General features: G+C 45.9%; 1 protein-coding gene across 2 annotated transcripts in view; it reads right to left on the reverse strand.

The window, feature by feature from the left end:
- The window catches only part of NPHP3 (nephrocystin 3), a 405,841-nt gene that overhangs the window by 199,376 nt on the left and 192,696 nt on the right, over window positions 1–13,769 (reverse strand). For both annotated transcript variants that reach the window (XM_078663854.1, XM_078663855.1), the window contains 2 exons: window positions 9,252–9,412; window positions 5,193–5,343 (listed from right to left, as the gene is read on the reverse strand). In XM_078663854.1, the coding sequence (XP_078519980.1) occupies window positions 5,193–5,343; window positions 9,252–9,412 (312 nt within the window). The remainder of the gene's footprint in view (window positions 1–5,192; window positions 5,344–9,251; window positions 9,413–13,769) is intronic.

Below are 13,769 nucleotides of genomic sequence, written 5' to 3' on the forward strand. Positions count from 1 at the left end.
AACTTTTAGTTTTGAATTTCTCAGGAACTACTGAACAGATTTATACCATTTAATAAGAGATCTCTTTCTGAACCAAGGGCTACGTTTTTGCCAAATTTGGTGTAATTCCGTTCAGCAGTTTGGGCTGTAGCCGTGTCTAAAGTTTCCAATGGGAATGAACATGGAGAAAACATGTTTTGGGATCCCCCCATTTTTTCTCGGCCCCCACTTGCTGAATCACCTCAAAACTTACAAGATAGGAGCTGACCAGAGCGCCCCACTAGTTTTTAAAATTTCACGAAGATTCATCAACCAGTGCCAAAGTTATTGGGAAAAGAAAAAATGCTTTTTGAATAGAAACAAGGTCCTAACTATAACTACCTACTGGCGACCGCCAATAGGTAATATATATATATATATGACATATATTCACACGCACACCGGACCTCCATGAAGACAGGTTCTTTATTTGATGCACAGCAAAGAGGCAGCTTGCTTAAATCCTTTAATACTAACACATTTCTGCTCATGTTAGAGCCTTGTTTACAGGTGAGCCATCTAATTGATCGCTGTGTTTACAATGTGACTTTATATGCCTATTTGAGACTACTAGGTTTCAAAGTAGTCTCACAGTACTACAATCCCAAGAATGCAATATTGAAAGTCTAGTCTCTGTATTTCCATTTTGGAATTCACTTTCCCATTAGTAATTCCTCTTCACAGGAGCATCGCAGTCCTTGGATTTCTTTAAATTATAATTTTAATATGCGGATTAATTCCTATAATTGCCATGCTGTCACTCTGGTGATTATCTCCTGAAACGCACACAGACATAGAAGTCCTTTTTTTCACTCCCTTGCCTCACTGTTACCTCCACTAAATCGGTAAGGTTTCATTACCATACCTCCTTTGTTTTGGTGCAATGCAGGTGGGTCAGGCTCACATAATTTACACATCCAACACGATTTTCCCTGCATGCGTGCCTTAACGTCAACAGGGCGGCCTCGATGCTAGGGGATGGAACAAACCTATATATACATCAACTTCTTTATCCACATACAAAGAGGAACTCCGCACACCAGACCTCTAGGAAGACAGGCACTTTATTTAATGCACAGCAAAGTGGCAGATTACTTAAAATCCAACTGAATCTTCACTCATGATGCTTATTGAAAATCCAGCAGTGTCATCTGTGCAGCCACTGAGCAAACCATCTTGTACTACCTGAGGAAGGTGAATGTTGAAACATTGTAGTGGAAATATACTTTTATCCTTTGGTGTGTCTATCTGTTCGAGTATCTGGGGTATTCTGGGCATAAGAAGGTGGGTAGAGGAGGTAGGTTTAACAGCTTTTCAAAGACACATTTCAGGTAGGCCATACTTCTTGATCTAAAACGTGCTGCCTGGTAAGAACACATACCATTGTCAATTTTAATATCGTTACCTATTTCATTAATATGCAATACATTAATCTGCTACCTCAACTTGAACATTGGAGTTTTTTTCACCATGTTGGACTCTCAGTTTCATGGCAAATTAATCTGAGACGTGGATTTTTGGCCCTGCCATTTTTTTCGAAAGTACCTGAACGAACCACTTTCTCTGAAATGACTACAATATAATTTTTCACTTGCTAGTTTTTGTGAGAAGTTGGCCTGATATATGATGCTCACTAGTTCTAGTGATCACCTTGTATCAGTCCAAACAACCCTTATGGTGATTGGTTGTAAGTCAACCTTATAGACCAGCTATCCTAATGGTAGCATGGACAAAGCAGTCTTAGGCTAAACTCTTTTGGCATGTGAAGCCAGCTGTTTTACCACAATATAACCCCTTGAATACCAGATGAAAGGACACCACACAGGTTGTTATGAAAATAAACAGTATATTTATTAATAACAACACCTCCGAACTCTTTATGAGGTCAGAGGGCTAAGCACATGACAATCACTTACGAAAAATACGACAAGTTGCACAAAATTACAATGGTGCCCTAGGGGCACGACAAACCATATACTAAGTAAGTGGAATGTGAAAGTCAATAGTTCGAATGGAGCTGTCCAGAGGCTGTAGGATCGGTGGGACCACGTTACACTAACACTAGGTAAGTAATAGGAGGCCCACGGAACGCGTGTGCAGAGTGTGAACTCACACGCGAGATGCGTAACAACGTCTATGGACAGTACAGTTTAAGAAAAAGGTGAGTACGGACAATCCTGACTAGATAGGACTAAAACGACTGTGGAACTGAACACTAGGACAGTTAAACTACCCTTGAGCACCGAAATGCTCTTGTTACCTCACCCACGGGCCGCGGGTGCATAGGGTTCAAAGTGCGTCGGGTTCTCGCGTTGAAGTCAATGGAGCCTGAAAGAAAAGATGCTGCAGGCGACCAGGAGGAAGATGTCCGGTGCAATCCAAGGGTGGATTGTTGAAGAAGGAAACCTGAAAGCAGAGGGGACAATGTTCACAGTCACTAGCCAGTGACTGGAGTGGAACCAGGAAGGAACCAGATGTCGTCGTCGTGTTCAGGTGAAGAGTGGACGCTTGACTCTGCAGCCACGTGGACCAGGAGGTGTCTTTGACGACCAGGATGGAGGCACGAGCTGTCCCACGCAGGCTCTCGCTGTCGGCGGTGTTGGATCCGGAATTGGAGGCAACAGGCCTTGGCAAAGGCAACCCACGCGGTGAGTGAAGAAAGCGTCTGGTGCGGACTATGAGAGTCCGGGGTGCCCCTCTTTTGGAAGGGAGCAAGGGCCAATCTGGAGCAACCACATCAGCAGTGGAAATTCACAGGTTCGTCGTCTGGGAGGTCACTAGCCAGCCGGCAAGTGACCAGACAACGCGTCGAGCAGCAACAAAGCAGAAGGGCCCCACGCAGATCTCGTGGATGCTGGAGGGCTGAGCTTCGGTGCAGGGGCTGCTCGGGGTTGGGGCTTCTCAGTCCCCAAAGCACTTGGTCGAGTTTACCTCGGGAGTCGTGCTGGAAGCAAAGTGCAGGTTCGTTCAAGATGGCCGGTCCCACGTGTCTCTTCGCACCCACGGGTCTCAGCTTTGCTGTAGATGCAGGTTGAGGTCGGAGAGGTCTGGGAATCCGGGTCTCATCGGGCTCTGAAGTCTGGATCCTCGAGGGAAGATGACAAAGTGAAACCGCTGGACGCTTGATGGTGCCTGCAGTTGCAGGGTGGATACTCCTTGTCCACAAGGGAGATTCTTCAGTCGTCTGTGGAGCAGAACGTCGAAGGCCAGAGTTTCTTCTTCTTGAATAGTTCAGGATAATCTAATTTGGAATGGGACCAGCTCCTACCTTTATTCTCCTAAAGGGGGCTGCACTACTGACTAGGTCCCTCCCCTGGGTGGGACCAGGAAGGGGGGTGGTTACACCCCCTATCCTTTGTCCGGTTTCCCGCCAGAGCTGGGGCAGGGATGCCCCAGCAACTGGTTTGAACCGGTGTATGCACAGGGCACCTTGTGTGCCCCAGGCATGTCTCATTCCTTTCAGGCCTCCCTACCTCAATACACAAAATCCTGTCTGGGGTGGTGCTAGCACCTCCCAAGGCAGGAAACCCTTTGTCCAAGCCATCCTCGCTGGAAGGACTCCCAGCAGCAGGAGGTCAGACTTGTGTCTGTGGTGGCAGCATCCATTTTGTGATGCCAAGGCTCGAGTTAACTTTAACTGGGGTTCTCAGTTACATACATGTCGTGTCCCTCTAGAAGGGTGGAATGCTACCCCCGTCGCCAGAATTGGCGAGGGGGTAGTATTCCAAATCGTATGACCCCTTACTCGACATGTTTTGATAATGTTATACCAGAGTTAGCATTTAACCGCGAGGATTATAATGCACTTAAGAGTATATGGTATAGCGTGATCATGGAACAGCTATTAGGACTTGGTGCAAACGGGCTCAGCTCATGCCAGAGCACCGTCTCACATAATTCCAAGCACTCTGCCTTCAGGATTGTTAAGGCCTTCCATAGGAGTGACTGATAGGAATATATGTGTCCATTTTAGGGTTAGATATAGGTATACTATATCTATAGCAAAGGGTGTTTACACCACCTTGCCCCAGCTGTCATGCAGCCAGTTGTGTCAGATTTAGAAGGCCAGCCAGGGGTGGCATAATACATGCTTCAGCCCCTGGTAGGCCCTGGGTACACCTATGCCCTGGGTACAGGGACTGATAAGGTGGCCCAGTACCAATTGGTAAATGCACCTAAAGTACATGGTTGTCAATTTAGAGAGAGAACAGCTAGGCTGTGGGTCTGATTAGCAGGACCACAGCCAGGGAAAGTCGTAAACCAGTGAAGCAAAAAGCAAAAATCTGGGGTGACCATAGGATTGCAGACCCCACTCTCCTACAGTTTTAACTTCCAGTGTTGCGGGAAGCCAATCTTAAAATCTGCTTCTCAGGAACTTCTTCAATGTGGCATTTGTGTGCTATGATTATGTGATACTAAACGGCTCGTCCTCTTCGGATGTTTGAGGTGATCCAGCAAAATCAGGATTCACCTGAGAAGTAAGAAGAACTTCAGTCTCTGCCTTCAGAGCCTTTCACCTCCACTACCATCCAAAGCATTCATGTTAGCTGCATACGCTGTTCTTTCGTGGATGTAAACTGAGCAAAGAATATTGGGATCATGAAGGTTGGTGAGGGGGCCACTAAGACTCTTACATCTTTTGTTAATCCACGCAATTGACTCCAGTTTGGATTATCGCTGCTTTCAGACTCAGAAGCCCTACTATTGCACTATAGAATAAAATATCTTTTTGAAAGCTATCTAGTTTTCTCATTGGACATACCCAGATCCAAGGACAGTTTCTCCCTTGCTATGAGAGCCACTGGCCTCTTCACAGGTTGTCCTGGAGATGGTTCTCTTTCAGCTGCAGAGAAAATGGAGGCTCTTTTCTTAGTGGGTCTTACCTCTGCTTAATCACTACTCATAGTTGTGTGTGATCATAAATGGAGGAGTTGGCCTTTGTCCTGGGAACACTGGCTCGCCTTCCATTACTGTGGGACTGCTGGGGGTTGGGGGGAAAAAAAGGGGACCAACTAGCCCTTGTGATGCCTTAGTTCCACCACTGCCACCTTAATCAACTGGTCAGTTACTACTCCAACCTACTGGCAGGGGCATAACACAAACAAGAGGTCTACTGAGAGTATCACTGAAGTCGTACACACCAGTACGCACATGTACCCCCATGCATGCGTTACCTTAGTTTTGTTGGTTTTATTTTCATCCTGCTCCATCAGCTGCTGCACAGACTCTGAGCAGTCCTGGCCCTCTTCCCTTCTGTGATAGATCAGTCGAGGCTTTGATTCACTATTCTTTATGAAGGCTTCGTCACAGTCTTCCAACAAACTGCTATAGGATGGGGACAGTTTTTGGGGACAGAGTTTTTGTCTCAGTATCAAATATTTCGCAGTATATTCAACAACCAACAATGAGAAACATTGATATTTATTTGTCTAGCACTGTACAGCACATTAAAACATTTCTAAAAATGTGTATGATCTTGTAGCGCTTTATGAATTTATACAATTATCCTAACCAAGGGTGTAGGACACCATTCATTTGGGCAGGCATTATTGATAAAATGGCTCACATGGGCCTAATCAGATAGTAAGGAATAAGGGTAAAAGTACTTATAAATAATCTAAACAGGAATATGTCACAGTAAGATGTTAACCCAAATTTTGCATTCCTCCCCCCACCCCGTGTACTGAAGGCAGACACCCTGCTGGATACAGTCTAGCAGATATTGGATAGGAAGCAGGTATTTGGAAGGAATTTTTAAAAGAGAGATGCTTTACAGATATATATTTCTAAAGCATATGCAGAGACCAAGTACTCACATACACGCAAGGCAGCACATGCCATTAAACATTAGAGATCCTCAATATTAGTTCCTTGGTAGGAACTGTGAAGAATCAAAACGTTGGGGTTTAGGCAAAAGGTAGACTGTAAACAATTCTCCAAAGAAATTCAGGCGTATCTAGTAGCCTTATTAGGAGTACAGCAGTACGTGGACCGCAAATCCGGTGGTGGCGGTCCAACTGCCAGAACCTAGGTGGTCTGACCGCCAGATTACAAATTTGGTGGTTGAACTGCCACCAGCTCGCAACCTCACCACCAGGATCTTGGAACCCGACGGTGCCATGTAGGCAAAGGCAGCTATGAATGGCAGCGCAGCGGAGGCAGGCACCGCTGTCGAGATTACGTCTTCCCAGGTCCACAGCATTTTCCTGGATTGCAGAAAGGGAAGGAAGGGGCCCCCAGGGGAGCAGTGCATGGTGGCACATATGGTACCCCCTCCCCTTCCAATCCATGCACTGTCGCACCTGCATTGTGTGCCATGCACAACATGGTGCATGGCACACAGATGTGCAGCAGGTGCGAGACATGCCGCCACCGTGGGACTACCGACTTCGTACCGCCGGCCCAGCGTTACACTCGTAATACGGCAGTCTGAATACCGCAGGCTGCCCGGTGATCTCCCAACCACGGCATCAGAGGTCCAGCAGATGGACCGCCAATGTCCTAATCAAGGCGGTACAAAAGGGGGGTGGTGATGGACGGAGCATCTGAACCAATCAAACACTCAAACCCAGTCAACAGATCTGGGTTTAATCCATCACCGTTCTTTAGCCCACTCTGCCACCCCAGTTCAGACATGGCCATATGCAAATCAGTCTGACCCTGTGCCTCATGGGAACAGTCCAGCCCGAACTGCCAAGCCATGCCTTCCCTGGACCGGATTCAAGCTTCCTAGGACCGGTTTCTGGCATTACAGCCAGCATACCCTGCCAACTTATGGCGAACAAAGTGGTACAAAAGGGGGTGGTGATGGACCGCTTTGTTCGCCATAAATTGGCAGGGTATGCTCAGACACGAGTCCCTTGCTCACTTTGCCACTGGATTCAAGCAAGCCTGGTTGAAGACGGCTGAAATGCCAGGAACCGGTCATAGGAAGCTTGTTTCCGGTCCAGGGAAGGCATGGCTTGGCAGTTCGGGCTGGACTATTCTCATTAGGCACAGGGTCAGACTGATTTGCATATGGTCATGTCTGAACTGGGGTGGCAGAGTGGGCTAAAGAAAGGTGATGGATTAAACCCAGATCTGTTGACTGGGTGTGAGTGTTTGATTGGTTCAGATGGTCCGTCCATCACCACCCCCTTTTGTACCGCTTTGTTCGCCATAAGTTGGCAGGGTATGCTCAGACGTGAGTCCCTTGCTCACTTTGCCACTGGATTCAAGCAAGCCGGGCTGAAGACGGTTGAAATGCCAGAAACCGGTCCTAGGAAGCTTGTTTCCGGTCCAGGGAAGGCATGGCTTGGCAGTTCGGGCTGGACTGTACCCATGAGGCACAGGGTCAGACTGATTTGCATATGGCGATGTCTGAACTGGTGTGGCAGAGTAGGCTATAGAACGGTGATGGATTAACCCCTTCTATGCGGCAGCGATTCTGCGCCTGTGCGACAAAATCGCAAGTGGGCGGGTTCATGACAGCCCCCAGCCGTCATCAGCACACAAGCGCCGTAGTGCATGACGGCTGGGGGCCGTCATCAGCATGCAAGGTGTTAAACCCAGATCTGTTGACTGGATGTGAGTGTTTGATTGGTTCAGATGCTCCGTCCATCACCACCCCCTTTTGTACCGCAATGTCCTAATCAGGCCCTTAGTCTGGCAAAGTGTGCAAAGAAAAAAGTAATGAACAAAACCCATTAGTAATGAGAAAGAAATGCCAGATATAGTGACAGTTGCATTTTAAAGCAGAATACATAATTAAAAGATAAAAGAATATTTTTCTCTGCATTTTCCCGTGTACCTCTTGTACAAATGTGTTTAGGTTACCTGGGAGGGCATAAATACAGTACATGGGGCCAGCAAATATGAATACTCACAACCTGGCAGGCGCCATTAGGCACACCAGATGTCACCTATGATCGACTCTTTGCAATCTGTGACACTACCTTGCACTGCTTACATGAAAAGGTGCCACTAAGCCAGGGACAAAGCTTCAGTACTATGTCATAGAAGAAGAATTCGCCCTGCCAGGATGCAGGGCATTTGTATCCACTTACTGCTGAAAAAAAAAATCTCCCTCCTTACAAGTTCAACAACATTGACAAATTCAATACAACTGGCTTTTGTGTGAAAGGTGCCCATATATACACACAAAGCTCATTCATCATTATAGGTATGCCTGACCACTACAGCATTATATACGAGTAATATTCAACATCATGCCTCATATGTACGCTTTTCATTGGCAGTAACACTCACAAAATAGGGCAGGCTCTTGCGACCTTAGCTACTCCAAAATAACATCACAAGTTAATGGTTCTTGACACTGAGACATGTTTTGTTCATGATGACTCGGTAGGGTCATGGTTTATGCAGTGCTGCACCCGGTCAAACTGCGTTTTATTTAGATCACTTTCAGCTGCTGCACATTAAGGTTTGTTTATTTCTGCACGATGAGGCTCATCAGGTAACTGAATGGAAAGTGTACTAAATTTGGATTACAAAACATAATTAAGCAGCTATTACAATCTCTTTGTTTCACAACAAAGAAAGATTGTTATTCAAGCATATTTGCTCTGGTAACTATCTACTGAACTCTATGGTGGAAGCACAAGAGACAGGAGAATCAGTGACTGACAGGATCAATGAGTGAGCACTTGGATTTCCATTTTTGGAACATGAGAATGGCAATAGACCTTTACATTTGGGAAAAAAGATTTGGGATTAATTATTATTTAATACTAGAATCACTAAGTTAATGATACCCATGCTTGATGCTGGTTTACATTTTCTTAGTCACCCTCAATAACAAAGACATGGCAATCACACAGCATACAGGTAGATATCGGACCAATTCCAACACTGCCTGACCCCAATATGGCTGCTGCAAGAACAGGAGCACTTCAAATATAATGCAGGAGTGACAAATGCCAAATGTGTGGTGCAACAGCTAAGCTGAAAGTCGTGTATGATTTAGTTATAAAGCACCAATCGCAAAGTCTAGAAAACCATACACATTCCAATGATTTACATCAACAATCCCTTTTCTCTGTGAGGATTACAAGAGCTCCGGGAGTTTCTGGACTATCTAGCCCAAAGCCAGACGTAAAACTTGTTAAAATATTACAGAAATGCGTATGAGGCAAAGACTGTCGATCATTTTAAGAATAGTGACCATTTTAAGTAGTCAGTCACTATTGCTCAATGGAATAACCAATCTCTTTAAAGCTGATGAACCATCTTACCTGGGCAAAGAGGTATGTACAAACAGAATTACTAGAGAACTTTTCTCGATTTCCAATTTTCTCAGCGCCAGATAGCGACTTTCACTCTCGACAGGAAAATGAATAGCCTGAAAAAAGTATCCCATGGACTCACACATTCTTTGTATTTTTGGTGCATAGCTCTACAAACAAAATAAACAAAATGTCAAAAGTAATGCTTCATAATCAAATGAATAGCTTTACAAATGCCAGTGATTTAAGTTTTAGAATTTTAGACGTTCAATATATGGCAAATATTTTGCCTATCTAATGTATTTTGTTTCGGATAAAATACAAAGGTGGAAACTATAAGGTGGAACCTATATGCAAATGTTTATACTCCTAATGCAAACACAATACATATATATTTTTATCTGGCAGTATGAAAACATGACTGTGTTTGGAGTTCTCGTTGGAATAAGTCATCTTGATTTCTTCATTGAATTCAACACTGTCGCTGGCAGATTAAATTTAAACTGCGACATGAAGAGACTGAGGAGAATGATGGCCTTAAATATAATACACATGCTCCCTAATTTAGACAACTTGGCCTGGTTAAACATTTAAGACTTAAAGGAAACCCAGAATGCTCAGGCCATCACTAACAATAGAGAGACAGTGAACCATAATCTCAGACACATGTCTGCTGCTTATAAATGATTAAACTGTAAACTTTCCTTCCCTTGAGCAACATGTCACAAACAGCATTACTGTGAGGCTGCACACCGTAACATCTAACTATTACTTATTTACAGGAGACCTGGCAAGAGACAGAGTGAGCAACCTCCTACCCTGGTCACTCATAATTAGTCAAGAGTTAAAATTGGGCTGTGCCGGATGTTGTAGTGCATGGCTTAGCTGTGATGGCAAATGACAAAAGATTGCAGCAGGCACTATGGAGAAGCTGGCAGGAGTTCTGAGATGTTTTACAGTCATTGATACATTAGGACAGTCTCCCACAATCAATGAAACATTATAGTAGCTACATAGCTGGCCACTGAATGCTTTGGCTGCCTAAAGACCTAAGCGGAATAAGACCTTTTCAAATACATAAAATTATTGAAAACCTACTTGTTAACTCTAACTTGACCTACAACCCCTACTCCATCTGTTATGTTTTTCTTAACTCTTCTCAACCTACCCCTCTCTCTCCACTCTTCGCCATTCACCTCATCCTCAACTTTGCAGCTGCTGCTTTTTCATCCTACTCTCACTTGTCTTCACCATTCATTTGCTAAACTCCTGTCTCTTCATCTCTCTCACCTTATCCTTCTTCCCTCCTCCTATGTTTTTCCTTTTGTCCTCTGCTCCTGCCCTTTCTTTGTGTTTCGCAACATAGCTAGTTCAAAGTTCACTTTTCTACTTTGTAAAAAGTTCCAATTCTCTATTTTTTTGTAACAAGATGCAGATAGCTATTAGTTGTTTCTTTAAAACTCACTGACATTTGATTTGTTGGAGTTCTGTTTATTTCACTTTTGAATACAGCACATGGTGAGAATCATTTTACATGCCTTGTTACAGACCTTTGCCTATGTCCTACCACATCACACTAGAGGCACATAAAGGCCTTTATAGCCCACTGAGGTGTCTTACACTGTATTGTAGGCACCTCTCAATAGTATAAACAAAAGATGAACCGTCATGCGGATGCACAGAAAGGAAGTCCTCACCTTTTTTTAGGTTGAGCCTAGACAGGGCTTGAGCGGGCCTCTTCAAGACATGTATATACTTTGTGGGCTTACACCCAGCTGATTGCTTCTAATTTGTTAATTTGAGTGTCCTTTAAAATTCCTCCTTCCAAGTGGTTAACCTTTCCTATTTGTCGCTCCTTTTGGTCGGTTGTTCACTCCCTCGGGGCAGTGCCCCAATAGTTGTAGACTTCAACTTGTTCCATTATATCATCTGTTTAGGGAGAACTTTTCTACTTTCTCTAAGAGCATTTCACACGTGCCCTTGACATTTTCAGTGGATTCGAGTTGGGTAAACACGGTTGTAATTTTTATTGATATCGCTTCACATAGAATGTCAGACACTGTTTTCGAAGGACCTCTTTAAATTATTTTCTTTGACTTCAAAGTGAGAGGATTACACCCATCCCACAATCCCCGCCTAGTATTATGCTCCTATGTTGTCAAAAATATGGCGTTAGTCGGGAGCGGGCGTACTTATACCATTCCACTGCTCTTGTAAGATGGCCGCTATTCCACTTAGGTCTACTTGTAATTCTGTTCTTGTTTGCCATTTCTGAGGGTGCGCCGCATTTTGCCTTCCTGACTACATGCTTGGGTTTTCTGAGACGACAATAAAAGGGCGGAGAGAGGACGAGTCTATGCTCGATGCTCCCAGTATCTGCCTATATTGATGCAGAAGATGCTGTCAGTCCTCTCCTGAGTGCTGCGGGGCCCATGCTAGTGTCTGTTATGCACGAAGCAAAAGGTTAAAAAAATTATTATTAAAACTTTTCACAGGACAGGATTACTAGAATGTGTGTATTATTTGACTTATTTTTCTCTCGGACAAATATATTAAAGCCTAATGCTTTTTCAAAGTGGAGGTGGCCAGCTCATGCTTCTGCCTACAGATGCACCTGTTTTAGCACTCTAAAATTAATTGGCCAGAGAAAGTTTATGCACTATACTTTTATATTGCATGTTTTTAGAGCGGATACTACTTGCATTTACGTAGCCTTGGTTTTGGTTTCTGTATGATAGGACACCTGCTCACATGGGATCTGACGCATTTATCCTTAGTAACAGTGTCAATATTTAGTGCGTCTTATGTAGTTGCCATTGCTTGGTAGCGCCCCATAAACGGAGGTGTGGTACAAGGGGTTGTGAAATTTTCTGTCCTACCCTAACAAGGGTGTAAACGTTGGTAGGAAGCTTGAAATGTCAGGTGTTATTCTTGGAGGCTGCCTGTGGGTGGTACATTAACATCAAGCAGCACAGGCATTATCCAGAATAAAAATCAGTGTTGAGGCAATGTTCTAGTTTTTAAGAGAATGATGAGACTTTGTTTTCCATTAAACATAGTTTGCTTAGTAATAAGAATGGGCGAAATTTGCGAATTCGCGTTCCGCGAAATTTGCGCGAAATCGAATTCGCAATCCGCAAAATCTGCGAATTCGTCTGAATTTGCGTATTTTTGTTTTTGGGCGTGTTCGCGGGTTTTTTGCGTGTTTGCGGTTTTTTTTGCGTGTTTGCGGGGCTTTTTGCATGTTCGCGGGCCGCTTGCATGGCGGAGTTACCCATGCGGTTGTGTATGGGCACAGCACCCTCTGGTTCACCACTGCCACCCTCTGGTTCATCACTGCCACCCTCTGGTTCACCCCTGCCACCCTCTGGTTCACCCCTGCCACCCTCTGGTTCACAACTGCCTCCCTTTGGTTCAGCACTGCCACTCTCTCGTTCACCCCTGCCACCCTCTGGTTCAGCACTGTCACCCTCTGGTTCACCACTGCCGCCCTCTGGTTCACCACTGCCACCCTCTGGTTCATCACAGCACCTCTGGTTCACCCCTGCCACCCTCTGGTTCACCCCTGCCACCCTCTGGTTCACCACTGCCACCCTCTGGTTCACCACTGCCACCCTCTGGTTCACCACTGCCACCCTCTGGTTCATCACAGCACCTCTGGTTCACCGCTGCCACCCTCTGGTACAGCACTGTCACCCTCTGGTTCACCACTGCCACCCTCTGGTTCACCACTGCCACCCTCTGGTTCACCACTGCCACCCTCTGGTTCACCACTGCCACCCTCTGGTTCACGACTGCCACTCTCTGGTTCATCACAGCACCTCTAGTTCACCACTGTCACCCTCTGGTTAACCACTTCCACCCTCTGGTTCACCACGGCCACCCTCTGGTTCACCACGGCCACCCTCTGGTTCACCACGGCCACCCTCTGGTTCACCACGGCCACCCTCTGGTTCACCACGGCCACCCTCTGGTTCACCACGGCCACCCTCTGGTTCACCACGGCCACCCTCTGGTTCACCACGGCCACCCTCTGGTTCATCACAGCACCCTCTGGTTCATCACAGCACCCTCTGGTTCACCCCTGCCACCCTCTGGTACAGCACTGTCACCCTCTGGTTCACCACTGCCACCCTATGGTTCACCACTGCCACCCTATGGTTCATCACAGCACCTCTGGTTCACCACTGCCACCCTCTGGTTCACCACTGCCACCCTCTGGTTCACCACTGCCAGCCTCTGGTTCACACCTGCCACCCTCTGGTTCAGCACTGTCACCCTTTGGTTCACCCCTGCCACCCTTTGGTTCATCACGGTCACCCTCTGGTTCATCACTGCCACCCTCTGGTTCACCACTGCCACCCTCTACCGATACCTTTTGTGACGCAGCGGCAGCACAAAAGATGCACCATGGTGCTTGGTATTAACAACGTGACGCATCTGAGAGATGCGTCACGTTGTAAAGCCCTGCGCCATCAGGAGGCGTTCCGGCGCAGGGGAGGGCGTTCCTGCGCAGGAACGCCTCCT

This window comes from Lissotriton helveticus, chromosome 10, assembly GCF_964261635.1.
Source record: "Lissotriton helveticus chromosome 10, aLisHel1.1, whole genome shotgun sequence".
Classification (NCBI taxonomy): domain Eukaryota; kingdom Metazoa; phylum Chordata; class Amphibia; order Caudata; family Salamandridae; genus Lissotriton; species Lissotriton helveticus.